The sequence below is a fragment of the Drosophila santomea genome, chromosome 2L (genome assembly GCF_016746245.2).
Source record: "Drosophila santomea strain STO CAGO 1482 chromosome 2L, Prin_Dsan_1.1, whole genome shotgun sequence".
NCBI lineage: Eukaryota > Metazoa > Arthropoda > Insecta > Diptera > Drosophilidae > Drosophila > Drosophila santomea.
This window is the reverse complement of record NC_053016.2, coordinates 1,816,468-1,833,863: the sequence shown is the minus strand read 5'-3', so window position 1 is coordinate 1,833,863 and position 17,396 is coordinate 1,816,468. Positions and strand designations below refer to the sequence as shown.

The 17,396-nt window shown below is 43.9% G+C and overlaps 2 protein-coding genes across 4 annotated transcripts; both read left to right on the top strand.

Annotated features, from left to right (window-relative positions):
- The first annotated feature begins 1,953 nt into the window (after nucleotides 1-1,953).
- LOC120451041 lies at nucleotides 1,954-6,546 on the top strand. 3 transcript variants are annotated; one of them, XM_039634400.1, is made up of 7 exons: nucleotides 1,954-2,152; nucleotides 2,246-2,438; nucleotides 2,489-4,586; nucleotides 4,641-4,925; nucleotides 4,999-5,708; nucleotides 5,764-6,138; nucleotides 6,204-6,546. In XM_039634400.1, exons 3-7 carry the CDS (start codon nucleotides 4,428-4,430, stop codon nucleotides 6,517-6,519), a joined length of 1,845 nt encoding a protein of 614 aa, XP_039490334.1. In that variant the 5' UTR covers nucleotides 1,954-2,152; nucleotides 2,246-2,438; nucleotides 2,489-4,427; the 3' UTR covers nucleotides 6,520-6,546. The 3 variants fall into 3 exon arrangements, with proteins under 3 accessions (XP_039490334.1, XP_039490325.1, XP_039490314.1); XM_039634391.1 differs by having other exon boundaries at nucleotides 2,234-2,438; XM_039634380.1 differs by having other exon boundaries at nucleotides 1,954-2,438.
- Nucleotides 6,547-7,608: 1,062 nt separating this feature from the next.
- LOC120458728 lies at nucleotides 7,609-9,763 on the top strand. Its single transcript, XM_039646477.1, has one exon. The coding sequence runs from the start codon at nucleotides 7,704-7,706 to the stop codon at nucleotides 9,720-9,722; it is 2,019 nt and encodes a 672-aa protein (XP_039502411.1). The 5' UTR covers nucleotides 7,609-7,703; the 3' UTR covers nucleotides 9,723-9,763.
- The last annotated feature ends 7,633 nt before the right edge of the window (nucleotides 9,764-17,396 follow it).

The following is a 17,396-nucleotide window of genomic DNA, read 5'->3' as shown; positions in this document are numbered from 1 at the left end:
GGAAAGGACAATGTCCTGGAGTGGCCCATTTGCATAAATTGTACTCGCTCCTTTCCAGCTTTTTATTTGGACTTACTGAAATCCGATTGCGATTACCCAGCACCATAAAAAAGAATCAATTTTACTAGTACTAAGCACTTAAAGTTTTAAACATTTTCATTTAACATGCTGCTTTATTGTTATCATCAATAATGCGGATAGAGGTAATTATTCATTTAGTTAATAAATGACCCTTTTGAAATGAATTAAGTGAATGGATTCTTTATCATTTTGGTAATTCATTATATGTAGCTCCTTAAAATAAATTTCCACTTAGCCACGCCTACAAACTTTCCCAGTTATGCCATCCAATATAATTTTGGGCCAGCCTCTGAATTTATTACCATCTGGTTGTCATGTGCAAACGATGCTCTAACCCCATATTTCGCAGGGCATTTGGAGCTGGAGACCTCCCTCCAGTGTCATTCGTTCATTTTAATGTTTTACGTGACCCATTCGAAATCGAATCGAATGACTCATTAAATGCAGAACGGGCCAAAACAGGTGGTGGGGCGAAAAAAGGGGGGAAGGTGGCCATAGGAGATGTGTTCTAGGTGAAAGGCAATTAACCATGAGAGCTTATGTCGTGGAACGTGCCTAATTGCTAGAAAACACTAGCCGAATCTGGCTTACGATGTTTGCCCAGGGAAATTCAAATGACTGTGTGAGTGCGGCAAACAATTAGTTTTCCAATTTGGCAACTAAAATGTTGGCAAACAACACAAATTAAATTCGCCTGAGTTGCATTCCGACTTTGCGATGGAAGGGAAAGGATTCTCTCTTTCTTTCTGGCCAAAGTTTACTTTGCTCTTTGCCATTCGCTGCTTGCGGGAGTTAATTTAATTAGTTTTCATTTATCTAAAGTACACGCTTCATTACATAATTTAACAATTCATTAGATTGAGCCCGGCTTCGTGGTAATTGAAAAGCGCGTCACGCTCTAGCCCCCAGATTTTCCAACGCCTCCATTTTCCCGCATTTTCCCAGACCTTGCACTTCTGAGTCCGCCCCTCATTTCGCAGTCTGGTTTTTATGTTCACTTTGTTATTATTGCCGGCAGACAATTGCTAATGGTCGCTGTAATTATCATTAAATGGTTCGCTTTTCTTTTAATTCTTCAGCCATTTCCTCAACCACCACCTCCCAATCTCGGCGCTTTTATCCTTTTTCCTTTTTTTCCTTTGCAACAATGGCTGGCCCAACAGCTGCTGGCTACATTTCAATGTGTTTGTGAAGGGATTAAGCTGCACTTGGCTCCTTAATTTGATTGCATTCGAGAGTGATTTGCCATTCATGAACAATTATGGGTAAGCGCAAAAGTGGAACATCCAGCAAGAAAATTGCAACTGAATTGTGAAGGGCTTACTTGGGGCTTAACTGAATTCCCGAGTTTGCTTTTAACTCATTTTACAAAAAGTTTTTGTTAGATAAAAACATGAAAATGGGTACGAATGCTTCTTTACGAGTATATCAGACATTCAAGTGCTTCAGTTAGGAAAACCAATTGTTTTATACTTGTTTTCCAATTACCACATCCTCAGTGGCTTGCCATCTAGTTGCATTGCCATTTAATGAAAAAAACATAGGTTAAAAACTCAAGCAATGCTGTTTTTATGAAGACTACATATGTTTTCCAACCTATTCTTATATTTTTCGTAGAAAGAGGCTTAAATTTGGGAACGCACTATGCGACAAGTCAAATGCTTTGGTAATAATTTTCGTTTTTTGAGGGCGCTCTCGAAACATTTTGATGTTTCGCAGGGCAGAATTTGATTTACAAATGGCACTGGGTTGGCCCAGAATTGCCGCCCCAGGCCCAATGACATTTTGAAATCATAAATCCATGTTGCCCGGAATGACACGAAACAAAGCAAACGAAACGAAACGAAACGAAAGCCGAACCAGTTTTGCCCCATATATCAGGCTTAATTGCAATTCAGGGCCAGAAGGAGTGGGCCTCGCAATTTGCGAGCTTTTCAGTTGACCCAAAGCCATTTCGCTGGCGATGTCTAGACTCTAGGCTCGCATTTCGTTGTTGCAAATAAGTTTGCAGGCGAAACTCCGGCCTCGCCCCGGCCAGCCATTAAAAGTGGCCACAGACTGGCTGTCTCGGGTGCGTTATGCGAGTACTTTATATTCAAAAGTGTGTAATTTGCAAAAATGTCGGCCGGAACTCCACCGGCATCGCCCCCAGCGACTCCCACAGCACCAGCAGCTGTGCTCGTCACATTAACCTGATGCCAGCGGGAAAAGAGAGAAGGGAAAAGAGAAAAGGGCGGAAAATGCTCGCCAAGTGCGCAACGGATTACACTGAAAACAATTCAGCAGACCCTAAGTTGCACAATCAACAGCCATGGCGCACAAAATGCCCTAAGAATTACTGTTTGGGAAGCTATGAAGTAAGTTATGATTTGAATAACTTTATGACATGGTTTACCATTTTTCTCAGTGTACTTTCTAGGTTCTTAGGCTGACGGCATTTTGTAGGTCGCCAGCTCACTTGTTGTTTCTGGTGTTGTTGCTGCTGTCGTCAGGTCGCGGTTAATTATGTTTTTTGTATGTCCTTACGCATAGCGAGAGGCAAAGGACGACGCTTCTCCTATGTGCCTATGTGTGCGTATGGGTGTGTGTGTGTGTGTGTGTGTGATTATCGTCTCGGATTTAATGCGCACTTTGATGTGAAACATTGCTAATTTGGCTTTTTATGTTCTTGTCGGCGCTGCTCACTTCCCCTAACTCGGTCCTGATTGCTGTTGTTTTTGCACCGCCTTGTGGTTTTTTTAAAGCCGCATTAATGCTGGTGACATTTTTACCCGGCCTTGATTTCAATTATGAGTATGTAAAATATGCTTAATATGACATGAAGGGTTGACAATATCATGACACAATGGACTTAAAAGAACCAAAATGAAAGCGTATTTCACCTTCGAACGCATACCTTTTGATAGCTGATATTCAGACCCATGACCTTTTACACCGACAGATTATTTACGAATACGGCTTATCCCGTACTTAACTTGGCAATTTACTTCAATTTCCCGCTGCTCAAGTTGATTCCACCTTAAAGCCACTTTCAACCATTGAGCTGCCACGGAGACTTCAAAGTTGGCGTTGTTTCAATTAATCCTTGGGGAAAAAAAACATTCTCGGCTTACAAAGTCAGACGAGTTTTTTGTGCCGGGGCAATTTGTGAATTGCGAAAATTGATTTATGGCATTTTTGCACAGGCATCTCACATTTCACTCTTCACTTTTCACTCTGCTGCCGATGACAGCCGACGCAAAAAACAAAAAAAAAATCGAAGTCAGCCCGGTGGAAAAACGTAAGGGATATGGCAAAAAAATACGGCTAAAAGCTAAAACAAATGGCAGACATAAATCCATCATCATCAACATTATCGTGATGGCCGAGAAGCAGCCAAGCGTTTGAGCAAATTGACTGCAAGCAATTTGGGCTAAGAAAGTGCAAAAAACGAGGAGTATAATTTCGACAAATATTGCTCATACGCAGTGGTGCCCAGCACAAGCCGCAGCAACAGCAGCAGCTCGGGTACCTAATTTAAATAAATCGACAAAGTTCTCACACTACCCTTAATAAATTGTAATCGACTTAATAGAGTGATTCGTCTGACGGCAGCAGGTTATTACAACGCCCAGCCACAAAACCAACTGAAAGTTTAATAACATTTATGGCCGCTGGCCAAATTATGTGTAGCAGTATCATACATTTGCACACACAGAAGAGTTCATTTCAAAATATCCCCGAATGGGGTTGAAGTCTTAACCCTTGCCCAACAGCTGATAAATTGGTTTCATCTCAAAGTTCGGTCCAGTCAGACAGTCGACAGCCAGTCCATCTGGATCCCTTCACTTAGTTCATAATTTACTTACCCGAGAGCAAAAGCCAAGACCAGATGTTTGACTCTACACTTTAACCAAAATGTTTTGCCGCAGTGCGGCGAACAATAACAGCAACAGACCAAAGCTAAAATATGCAAACAAATGGCTTAAACTGTTTTTGACCCTCCGGCTAACAATGAATTTTGCAGAAATAACCGACTCTGACTGCGTTCAAATACAAATTTTAGTGCGACTTCAGCAATATGCACACCATGAGTAACAAGTGCCCGTTCCGATTGGCAGTGCTTCAGAATTGAATAGAATTTTTCACTTTTTCGTTTCTGAACGTAATTTCATCGTTTTAATGAAACAAGTGATAACCCAAAAGGGCAGTTGCCGAATCTGGCAGATAAGAGACTCACTTCCTATAATACAGATGCAAACCCAAAACTGTTTAGTTGCCTGAAAGCATCGGATCGAGAAACTCCGAGCAGCTTATAAAAAGTCTATGATTTATACAGTGCCATTCTAAAAATCGAAGTAATAGATATGAGGAGTACAATTATATTTACTTTGGCCACGGTTTGGGCACTTGGAAAATCCGCACATGGTTACAAAACTTATTATCTAATGGGGGAAGAAGACAGGATGCATTTGGACCCAATTTTTAAGGAAATCGATAAGTTGAATCAGTTGAATAAAGATGAGGTAAGTCAACCTAATTTTTTTCTGTTCGTGGTATTGATATTTCACCAATCGCAGCCCATGCATGTTCCTGCCTATATAATTGGATCAAATGGCTATGTAAACGAAAGTCTCAAAGATTCTTCTGATATAATAGAAATGTCGAATAAATTTAGTCGGATTTCGATGCATTACAAAAAAATGAGAAAATTCGAGTCAGCTGAGTGGGAAAATGACACACAACTCAGCTTGGCTAGGGCGCAGGTATTTACAGGAGATGGGAACATTATGAATATGGAGAAATATCACTTGAAACTCTTTGGGAAGGATGATTTTATCAGTCAAATGGCCAAGTTCAACCAGGTAATAAAATATTATTGTGACTTTCTTTATGGAATACCTTTATGTTCTATCCGCTCACTATTTTTAAACACAGTTTGAGCCCCAAACGTGCAAGACGCCCCAATCGCCGCAGCAATTTCTTTACTTCTTTTATGTATTGTTCTACATTGTTCACGAACTGAAGGCTCACGCCTTGGTAGAGTGGTCCTGGCTGTTGCTGAGGAAATTTGGACAAGATGTATCCATCGAGGAGGAGGACAGGTCAGCCTACAAGCGCACGGAAGGCACTCTAGAGAAAATAAAGGACCTGATGAGCCGAGCAGATCGCTCCGTGTGGCGCTGTGATCCCTGGGAACACAAGTCCGGGGTCACCTACGAGGAGGTCACCCGTCTCCTGCAGGGTTACGTGGAGAACGAGGTGGACCTGAACAGCGATGGAGTGTGCAGTCGAGATTGCGGCTACTACAAGTCCGCCAGAAATGAGGGCTGTTTCGATAGTAAGTTCTGTTCCGAGCAGCCAAAATGTTCGGGCGGAGTGCACGATTGCCGCTTTGTGGAGTCGTCTATGAAGATTTGTCAGGCGGAAAAGACCTCTAGCAGGCGGTACGAGTTCATAGAGTATAAAAGTGGCCTAGTTCATGGCACTCAAGAACATTGTGACACTTGGTCGAACAGTGCAAAGAGTTGGAATCGCTGGCTTTTCATGGAGTGCAGCTACTGCCTATGCTTGTGCGATGATCAGAGTGCTCAATCGGATCGGTACTTCAACCTGCGCCCTGTGGTCGCCGATGTGAAAAACAACAGGTTAGTGCCCTGCTTTTTACTTGTATACGGGCTATATCCAATTTGCACATCACAGGGTTGTGACCGGCCTCCGGTTTGTGAAGAAGAATCGCATTTTTCACCTGCAAGTTCAGGAAGGTGAGCTTCTGCCACTTGGAGTCATCAACAAGCCCACTCTTCAGTGGAAGCCCGTGGATTCGTACTCCATATTCGACAAGAATGTGACTGATACCGTTGACTACCATAAGCTGAGCTACGAAAGTCGATCCCTTGATCTGGGTGATGTGAAGGCGGAAAACAATTCAGCAGTGGTCACCGGCCTGCGGTTCCAAGTGATGGGAGGTCATCTTCAACTGCAGGTTCAGTTCAGCGCAGTTGAGTTTGAAAGTGGAAAGCTCATCGATCCGACGAAGACGAGTCACTGGACATCCTTAGGCACCGATCAGAAAAGGTAAGTATCTACAAATATTAGGAATTATATGTGATTAACAGGTTTTATTCCTCTCTTTTTTTTAGGGAGAAACTGCCGCTTAGGGACGCCCAAGTGTCCAGTAAATCCTCGGTGCCTTCTATACCTTACCCAAGTGACAACCAGTACATCGAATTTACCAACACGGGCTTCGTTCAGGATGCGGCCCAATCTACGGTGCCGTTCATCGATATTCAGGACGTCGTGACGGAACCGGCGGTTCCACTTTCCGGAATCGGAATATACTACAAAGGTCGGGATGGCTACGGTGGTTTCTTGGCGCCCCGACTCACCACCTACGACTTCACCCAATATGTTCAGGTGCCCACATGGGAATCAATGCACTCCAAGGATACGATATAATTTCGTCTGTGAGTCTTAAAAGTACGTGTGCACAACATTTGAAGCATTTGCTAGTAAACTGTTTTAACAATTGTATAAAAAAATAAATAAATCATCGCATTGTATTTTATTCCCTATGGAAAAACGTGAAAAACATTTATTTCACTTATTATTCGTAGCGATATAAAGTTGAATAATAGCAATGTTTTCAAAGCATTCGCGCTGAGAGATGTAGAGGATAACTCGACATTCTTTGGTGCTTAGATACTTGCATGATTACTACAACATAATCATATTCCAAGTTTAAAGTTATTGAAAAGGGGATGTTGTTGAGTGCACCTCATTATTCACTTGACTATCGTTCGCCAAAAAATGATGGCTATGCCGCCTTCGTGTCTGACTTTATTCTGACCCCTGGGAAGTCAGCTCCGTGAGCCTTAACCCTCTGTCGGCCTCATTCTCTTAACCCCTTGAGACAGCAGCAGTTGGCCAGAAAGCAGTGGCAAAACGCAGGGTCTGGACCAAAGGACGAAGAGCAGAAGAAACTTTTTTGTCGCATGCTCCGCGCGCATTTCGACTGCATAAAATATGGAATTAAATTGCTAGCCAACAAAATGGCGCCTGGGAAAATGACAAAAATATGAGACAGGAGCGCAGGATCCTCGTCCTTTGCAGCCACTTTCCCTCCAAAGCTCGTTTGGCACTTTGTTGCGAATTCTCTTGGCGCTGTCGAGTTGATGACTTGCAGCTGTCGCATTTCTTTTCAGACTTTGGCAACTGCAGTGGAACCAAACGCAACGGCTGTTGGCACCTGGTTAGCCACCAGGTGGATGTGGATGAGGATGAGGATGTGGATGCGAGAAATGGCATTTTATTTGACGGCAAACATTGCGGCACCTCGTGGGAAGTTTCCATCGCCCACTTCCCGAAACTCGCAGTATTTCATAAAGAAATTTGTTCCTGAAAATGAAACAGTATGTACACACATGAACGACTTTTATAACTGACACTTGTGTTAACATTTTTCCCCAACTGTCAAAACTAGAAACCTTTGCGCTAGTAGAAGTTTAATCACTCATCATAATAGCTCTCACTTCCGAAGAAAGTTCCCTTCAATCGTAGTGAGCCTTGCTATTCACAACACCTTTATTTTATTATCTAAAATTAAAAATCGGTTATCCCTTAAAGTCCTATACTTCCAGAATATGGGCGAAAGGAGCTTTCGCAAACTGGGCTTGGGTGTGATCGTGACGACCCTCATCCTCTACGCCCTGCTGTTTCTGGACACGCAGTTCTACGAGACGGGCGGAAAGATACACAATGCATTCTTTGTGAACACCGACGGATGCCGCATCATAGCCATGGATGTGATGAACCCGACCATTGCCAAGTACACCGATTGGGAGTGGAAGAACAAGAGGTTCTACCTGAAGTGCCCCCATCAGACCTGGTTCCGAACGGAGGTGGCCAACGGGGATTGGTACCTAAAGTTGACTCGCGACATCGACAGAATCCTGCAGGAGAGCGATCTGACCCACGACTGGCAGATAAAGTGCTATTGGTTTCGTGTAAGAATCAAGAGACGTTGGAGGCCCAGTAGTTACGGTCGCACCCAGTTCCCTCTGGAGTTCCCGTATGCCCTGAAAGTACCCAAGGGTGTGAGGACCTTGCGAGTCATGTGCATGAACACTTTCACAAACAAAACCTTGCACGAGGATGCCCATTTCTTTATCCAACCACCACCTGAAAAGTTGCTGAAGAAAGCTCCGAAGACCTTGAAGTACTGGGATGGGGAGAAACACTCGAGTGGCGGAACGCCACCCATTTCTGTGATGATCTTGGGTCTGGACTCCGTTTCGCATCTCAATTTGCTTCGCCAGATGCCGAGCACTGTGCGATATATGCGGCAGAACATGTCGCATGTGGAGTTTTGGGGCTTCAACAAGATCGGGACCAATACCTATCCAAATTTGATAGCTATGCTGACGGGTCTCAGTGCAACTGAGGCTGAGGCTTATTGGGTGCGGCAGAAATGCATGGATAACTTGCCACTGATTTGGAAGGAGTTCAAGAAGGCCGGTTACAATACCAGTTTCGCCGAGGACATGGCCATCTTTTCCCTGTTCTACTTCAACAAGCCCGGCTTCAAGCGTCCGACTACGGATAACAATTTGCACGATTACATGGTGGATCTGTATGCGAACAGGCAGGCCAGTTCGGTGGCAGATACTCATTGCAGGGGCGAAAGGACCTTCATAGACATCCTCCTGGAGATGGACAGGCTGCTGCCCCACACGCAGCGCTATCCCTACTTCTCCTTCTACTGGTGGGCCAATGGCTTCCACGAGTTCTTCAACTCGCCCCGCCTGGCGGATGGAAGATTTGAGCGATTGCTGCGGAGCCTCGACGACGCGGGCATAACCAACAACACCATAATACTCTTCATGTCGGACCACGGCTTGAGATGGGGTCGCTTTCGCAGCAGTTTCCAGGGTATGATCGAGGACAGCCAGCCGTTTCTGTCCGTTTTGTATCCTGCGTGGATGAGGGAGAAGTACCCCATGGCCATCAAAAGCCTAGCTGGCAATGCCCACAGTCTGGTGACCACCTACGACCTTCACGAGACCTTAAAGCATATCTTGGATCCGAGTTCCCTGGAAGATACGTCCATCACACAGAAGACGGAAGAACTTTGGAAGCTGAAGGGTTCAAAAACCCCCCGTGCCATTAGCCTCTTCTTACCCATTCCGCCGTGGAGGAACTGCAACACTTCCCACATCCCGAGTAAGTTCTGTCTGTGCCACAAGCAGGTTCCCATTCCCGAGAGTAGCCGAGTGGTGAGGAAATCGGCCAGCATTATCATCGACTACGTAAACCAGTTGATGGTGGAGTATCCCGTTTGCATGCCCCTTCAGCTGGATTCGATCGAGAGTGCCTACTTCGCGGTTCCCCAGAGGGACAATGACTTCTACATCGAGAGGGGGCACAGGAACGCGTATCCCGAGCAAGGACCCTTCTGGGAGAAGCGAACGTACAACGACAAGGACATCGTGGTGCGTTTGAAAGCCAAGCCGGGCAACGCCTACTTCGAGGGCATGACCCGCAGACAGGGCAGCAAACTCTCCGTCGTCGGCGAAGTGGTCCGCGTTGGGGGCGATGGCAACAGGAACAACGACTGCATCGATAATCCCCTGCTGGAGCCATTCTGTCATTGTGCACTATAGGTTCTTGAATTCACCAAAAATATATAAATATTATCCAACATTAAAAACTCGGAACTCTTTACTCAGAATATTGGCTGCTATTCCTAGTGCTTAAACATACAACTTTAAGAAGCTTGGCAGTTACCTTTCAGCTGCACCCAAACTAACTCCAAGCCGATCCCTCTGGACTCATCCTAAGCGCAGAAGTGCCGTCAATAAGTTCTGGATGTGACAGCAGCCCCACCAATTATCTGTGAGTTATAACTTTTGATTTTGCACGTCGAAGTTGTGCCAATTAGTGGCCACTGCCGCCGGGCGAGTCTTTAAAAGTTTGCCGCATGACTTGGCAGATGCCAATGGAGTGGACCACCTGCGGGCGGAACTTTGAGGGATATATGCCGGTATAAGGATATGGGGATATGGGGATATGGGGTGGACCAACTGCGATTCCGAACTAATGGCATAAGCCGCTTATGTACCATGTACTCGCACTCGCAGTTTGCTCTTACTTTTAACCCACTCACCAGCCAAACTTTTTTAGGATTATGGCAGACTTACGCAGAGCACACTTATGGCGCCGGCGAAAGAGACAGATAGTGGCTGCGAGAAAGAGAGGGGGGGGGGCGAGTGCGAGCGAGAAGCGAACGCTTTATAGTTTCAATATTTGCTTTGTCCTGTTCGGTAAAAATCCCCTGGGCACATAGGGCAGCCGGAGCTGCACGGATTTATAAATGGACTGGCAAACATTTGGCCAAAACTTTAAGAGGAGCGGAGAGGAAAGAGCCAGCGGCGGGGAGTCAAATGTTTGCTCCGTTTTAAAGGAGTTGAGCTTTATTGTTTTTGGCCAATTAGTCTTGGTCTCTAACCCGACTCGGCAATCGTCTTGAATCTCTCCCTAAGGTGTCCTTAGCCGAACGAAATTTATATACCCTCGCCTCGGCGCATCCTTGGAATCCTTTGACGTCAGCCAAGGAAGCGTTAAAAATGTTTCATGGCAGCCGTAATACTTGAAGTAGAAAAGCTGCCTCTGCTAATTCACTGAATTTAATTAGTCATTTCATCTGAAATAAATTCCATATTAGATGGTGCCCTTAAAGATTGTAATTTAAATACAGCATTGCAATTTATTTGTTATACATAAAGAAGAAAAATATATAGGGTACGCACCGCTTTGATAGAGCAATTCATACTCTGCCTTATTTTCATTTTGCGTGTGAAGCTGAGAAATGTAAGATAGCCGGCGAAAATTCCGTTTTCCGACCTTAAGTTGCTGCTAAAATGATTTATGTGCCGAGTTTATTTATTGCACCTCGATGAATACAAATTTAAATGTTTCGCCAGAAAAATTCAACCGTTGAACTCAACTGAGGCAGAGAAACAGCCGGATGAAAAAAGGGATAATCGAATTGGAAAGGGAAAATGGAACTGGAAACTCCCAACTAGAACATAAAATGCATTCAAAGCTTCAATTATTGAAATTTCACAAAAAAAAAGGTATTTGTGCTTATATGGATTATGTTATTTATGGTTGACTGCTGAGGAATGGTATCAGCAAACAGCGAAATTTATAGATAAATTTGCCAAACGGATGCTTTGTTGGGCACCAGAGGATTTTGTGCACTCGTTTGGAAGGATTTTAGCTCCTCTTTAGCCTGTTCAAACAGATTGCGAATAATGCGAATTGAGTTATGCAAGTAAAAACAGAACGATTTTTGAGAAAGTGAACCCAAACAGACTAATATATCGAAGTGAGTTTCCTGATCAGCTCAGCCTGATTGCTCTGTTGAACTCAATTTGAATTTGATTAATCCAATACCAACTCAACACCACTTAATTCCGCCTAAATACTCTGCCCTTCGCTAACTCACTCCGCATCAACAAACCTTTTATACAAGAATTCCATTTTATTTAAATATGCAGCAGCTAATGCAATTAAATAGTTCTCTCTCATATAACAACCTCAAGTTATTAGATAACCACACAAAGAAGCAACAAACCAGGACGAAGGATAACTGACGCAGACAACTACAACTACAGTGAGCAAGACTATTGGGGAGTGTCAGGATGACCACAGCAACCACAGCAGTTCATAAGGATGTTGCAAACAGGACGAGGTCAGTGGATCCTTTTTTAAAACGAACAACCAAAGGATAAGGCAGTTATCAATTGGGCAACTAATTGTCCAGGTTATAGCCAGAATGACCCATGTGATTGGTCAAACATTTTCAATATTTCCTGAAAACAGCAGTTGTCCCACTCCAAAATGAATTTCCCAGAGGAAACCTCAAGCATTTTCCACCTTCCCTTTGTTTTCCGGCCAATTCCAAACAATAAGTTGCCATTTTACTGCCGAATGCTTAACCTTGTCCTCAATCGCAAAGGGAGCATTCGACTCCTGTTTTCCCTCGCTTTTCCTCCAGATGTTGCCCAAGATTATTTTCACCATTTTCTTTGTGCCCTTTGTTTGGTTCCCTAGAAAAGAAAAATTTCAATGGAATATGGGGAGCTGTTTTTGTGGGCTGGCGCCTAATCAGATATTTACACCCCAGGCGGTGGCTCAAAGTAGAAAAATATCCAGCAGAACACCTTCAGTACACCGAGAGAAAATTCATTTAGTATGCAGGAGAAAAGGCTTCCATTAACTTTAATTCACACAGTGGTATTTCTCGCAGTGAGCTAGAATTACATTTGAGCTTTGGGCCTTCGACTCTTGCTGGGTGTTAAAATAAATGAGGAGCATTTAAGGCCAAATCCCCATGGCAGACCAACACCAACACCAACATCATCCGCAGTCTGCAGTCCGAATCCGAATGGAATCGATATGTGAGCCCACTCCTCCTCCTCCATTTTTCCTGTTTCCTGGGAAATCCGTTTCCTGTCAAGCTTCCACTTAATTGGCAGCATTTATCAAAAATTTCATGGAAACAATGCTGGCAATTTCTGCATGAATTTGGCAGTGGTGGTTAGTCTGAAAACGGAGGCGCAGTAGGCGTGGCTTAAATCCTTGGAGATCCTAGACATACATCTGCATGAGAACGTGTCCAAGTAGGAGAAGCCCAGAAATCAGGTCGCCAGGTCCACTTTCTCCCTCTTAGAGCTCCATTGTGTGTTCCCTGTTTGATGTGTTGTGTGTGGAAAAGAAAAGTGGGAAAACGGAAGGTTCTGGGAGAAAGAAAAGTTTGTAGAGCATTTCACTTGACCTGCTTGGCGGATTGAGATCCTCGAGCGCAAATGGCAAAGGGAAATGGTATGGAAACCGTTCGAGGAGCAATAAAGTTTGCAGAACATGTTCATTGTAGGCCAAGGCAAATATGAAGAGAGGTTGAGGGGTGGTAAATCAATCTGCAGACATATCTCCTTAATTGACCCCACACTCAAAATAATTATCTCCCATTATGAGAGTGGAATTAACACTCAATGCAAGTGAGGCGCTTTAATCGCTGCTCAACCGCAATTTTCGTCTCTCGAATATCCTTCGCCTTTCCCCCCGGAATTTCACTTCCGGTCCAATTGGCAAACCTCGAAAACGGAAGGATATTGCGCCTACTGCACGAAATGGGGGCGTGGCTAGATGCTGCTGGTATTGTTAATGAAAGGGCAGTGCAATGGGCTTCCTGCTGCACTTCCGCAGATGAATAATTTATCGACACTCACTTCGATATGGACTTATATCCCGTATATTTGGACATTCCAGCACTCACTGCACAAATGCAAATATTAAAACTGTTATGAATGCGAGTGTGAGTGCTACTTTCCCACACTTTAATCCTCACCGCTGGTGAGTCCTTAATCCTTGACTGCCCTCCACTAATTCGGCTTCCATCCAAAAGAGGAATAAAGGGGAAGTGGGTTATGGAATTTTCGGGGAGCTGGTATTCCTGCCGGTCTCCTGATTCCTGTTTCCACGCTCTGTGGCATATTTAAAGTGTTGGCAAATCACGGCTATGGGAATTAGCGGGGGGTTAAATGGGAAAAGCGTAGATGTGCTCGGGGATTTCATCTGGTCAGCTGCACCATTCTGACCAAGTTGGCAAACATTGGCTTGGGAAAAAGGATAAAGGCCCCCAACGAGGATACCAAATATGACATGTCATGCGGGCTTGCGTTGCATTCAGATTGCATTCAGATGAGGGGTGAAAGGTGAGAGCTTTATGTAGGTATTACTAGAATTTCGAGAAAAAAGCTTAATTCGAATTTGATTAAATTATATTGGATATTTACCACGTACGTGCATTTTAATTTTCAACAGAGAAGAGTACCCTGTAAATCTTACTGCTCCAGTGAAGAATAAACCAAGGCGTGTGTACACGGGAAACTGACAAACAATGGCCGGTTTTCCATCCGCAGGATCCACCAAGACAACCACGAACTATCCACGTCACAAACAGGAGCAGGCAAACAGCGAAGACAGTGGAGACAGCCGACAAGGACGATAATCAACTGGTAAACTGGTAAACAGCCGCAGACGATGGAAACCACCACCCATCCACCACTCGTCCTGCCATTCTCCTTCTGCTCCAAGTAGAAGGACCTTCTCGTCGCTCCACTGCAGCAGCAATTAAATTTCCCTGATTCCGTAATTGCGTCAAGAACGGACAACGAAATCTGCCACGCCCCGTTTTAACCGCCCACGAGTTAGTGGTTGCTATTAAAAAATCATAAATTAAGCAGTGTGAGCTTGTGTTATCCTTTTCCGACGTTTCTGTCCTCGATTCCTTGCACTTGAGAAGGATATTAAGTATTACAGTCGCCAATAAAGTGTTTTTAAATTGCTTTTGGCTGTTTATTATGGGTCATTTCTGTTTTATTTCTTTTGTTGCAACTAAAAACGCTTTTGCAATGTGCCTTTCAACCATTTTCATTGCATTTTCATAGCCTAGATTGTTAATTAATTTCCTCTTCTCTTGCTGTTCTCGCTTTTCACTCTGTTTCTTTTGGCCTTGTGCTTGTGGTTCTGTTTGGCTTATTTTCCTCGGAAACAAGAAACTCTTCCGAGCTGATTGCACTCAGCTGATGAACTCTTTAAAAATTGATTTATATTCAAGAACGGGAATTATTTGGCCGCCTTTGGCCTTTCCCCTTTTTCTTTGATGTCTTATGGAATATCCTGATTCTGGCAGCCTTGAAACAAGACTTTGCCATAAAAGGAATATAAACTCGGAACCGCAGTGAAATCACAAGATGAGTCATAAACCTTCAAAAGACAAAACATAAAGTCGGGAAAAATTCCATTGTGAGACGTGTGGGAAGAAATGGAAAGGGATGTCATGTATTATACATATTTACAACTTGTGTAGTTTAACTGATATTAAAGAAAGTACTTTTCCTGGCTTTATTCATTTTTTTTTAGCTGGACCTCTCAAAATATTTTAGAAACCTTTTGGCTTCTTTCCCCACTCATTAATCAATTCCCCACCCCGTCCTTCCACATTCGTCACACCCCAAAGTTCAATCGGAGCAGAAGGAGATTTTGATATATTACTAGGGACCAAGTCCCCTTGATTATTTCTTTAATTAAAGCTTCCACAAACTCACTTCCCGCTGAGAGAGGAAAAGTGGCGGAAATTTAATAAAAATGTCACAGCTGAGCTGTGCTGCTCGCTCTCATTTTCAATTTCCCCGAGGACCTTGGAACCTCCCACGATAATTATGAAATGGAAGTCATTTGTTCAGCTGTCGCCGGGCGAAGTTTTTCCAGCTGCGAGCTGACCACTGGGAAAGCTTTAAGGTGGAAGTGGAAAGATCGGAAAGTGGGAGGTGAAAGTGAGTGATTTGCATGATGATACTTTATTCCCTGTTCCTACTTTCCATTTCTTCCTCCAGCCACATCCACATGAATAAATTCCAATGGCCAATTTTGGACAAACTTTGTGGCATGTGGAAGGAAGGGAAAGGGTGCTTTACACGTGGTGCCAATGTCGTCCCGCCAACATTCTGACAATTTGTGGAAAACAAATAGGAAAAGCGGGGGAAGAGCTTCCCTGCTGAATTATTCATAAATATGCAACGCATTTCCATCTTGTTCTAGAATCTGTGAAAAATTCGGGTACATCCGATGACAAGCCAGGAAAAATGCTGGGACAGAAATGTCGAACTAGAATCCTGCGAAGGTGAGCTTGACATTGAACATCCTTCGAGGTCGGAAAAGATGGATGACATTTCCTAGGAACTTACTGATTTCAAGCTTACTGATATGCAAATCAGAGGGAAATCCATTAAAGACATGATGTGATGAATCTCTGTTTCTATATAATTTTCAATTCATTGCGCATCGAGTTTTTTAACCAAAAACCAAACAGTTTTCCCGCTCCTCTTTTATTTTCCACTTTTCAGAACCCCTATCCATTTTTACCCCCACAGCCGTTTTATGGTTTTGCACTTAGCAATTAACGAGTTTACTTTTTTTAGTGCTACTCCCAGTGCCCGCATCAAGTGGACATATCCTCCTCCACTCCCTGCAGCACTTTCTCCCTCTGGAAGCCCCTTTCACCACCCAAAAACACCTCCCAGCTGGCTCGTTGCTCTCAATTAGAGTGTCACTTCCGTTTGGAATTTAGTTCGCTGCTGGACAAATTTACCTATGTGCAGGTGCCGTCACCTCCGCCTTTTCCTCCCATTTTTCCAATCCCGCATCCTTCCATGTTTTCCACCCGCTTTTCCCGCTCCTCCAGCTGCCATAAAAACGGAACTCGGACACGGACTGCATTGCGGTATGGTCCTCTTTGGGGGATGCTTAATGGGAAGAGGATAAGGATGTGGATTCGGATCTGGATGGGTCCGACTTGGATCCTCTTTGAGTTCGTGCTGGGAAATAATTGCGCTTCAGGGAGTTGGTAATTTATGGCAGGACAGTGCAGGGTTCAACTGAAGTTCAAGGTCCGAGAAGCAGTTTTCCGTGGAAATTGCCATTTCAATTGCACTAAGTTCGCTTCGCGGACAAAGAAAGTTCTCACAATTTTTGCCGAGTTCTGGCTACAAGTGAATGCACATTATTCTTTGGAGTTTTCCACTCCCTTGGCTTTATTACCCCCTCACAATCACCTTCTACTTAGTAGCTTTCTTTGCAGAAAATGCAGCGGAAATTGTTTCTAAATAAGAGCAAAAGCAGAAGAAAATGGGAAAATGTCAAAGAAATTTAAGAAGCGCAAAGAAAGTTGGATGGGGGGCTGTTAGGTGAAGGCAGGAAGTACTGCAGAGAAAACTCCGATTGAATTGGCGTCAAGGAATCGGAAAATAAAAACAGGTGGGAAAATAAGATTTGAAATGAGGAGAATGAAGGAAAAGGGATTCCTCTGGAGTGGTTTTGATTTCCGGGAAAGGTTCAAACACATGTCGCTCTCACCTTTCACCGGCTTTTCAACTTTAATTTTCTTTGCGGTCTGCCTTCGAGCTTTTCATCTTCCTGTTCTGCCTGCGGTTCCTTGGCAGGAAGTTAACATTAATTATAGGAAAGTGCCTGCGAACACATTTTCACATCATTAAAAATTATTTATGTGGGCCAAGTGGATAGGGGCCCAGGATAACAGGAAGCCAGGGATACCATTCAAACGGAATTAATGTCCTTCCCCGCCTGCCTCATCTTTTAACAAATATGGAACCGAAGTAAGTTTCATGGATACTATGAGATATTCGCGAGACTTGAGAATCATTGTTTCATTGAAATTTGCATAATACGCTGCGAATTTTGTGGTCGCA

Bases quoted from the DNA above. Each gene is read 5' to 3' on its own strand.
- LOC120451041 (XM_039634400.1), top strand. From the start codon at position 4,428: ATGAGGAGTACAATTATATTTACTTTGGCCACGGTTTGGGCACTTGGA. The intron at 4,587-4,640 runs GTAAGTCAACCT...CACCAATCGCAG, and splicing joins ATCAGTTGAATAAAGATGAG to CCCATGCATGTTCCTGCCTA. The intron at 5,709-5,763 runs GTTAGTGCCCTG...TGCACATCACAG, and splicing joins GCCGATGTGAAAAACAACAG to GGTTGTGACCGGCCTCCGGT.
- LOC120458728 (XM_039646477.1), top strand. From the start codon at position 7,704: ATGGGCGAAAGGAGCTTTCGCAAACTGGGCTTGGGTGTGATCGTGACG.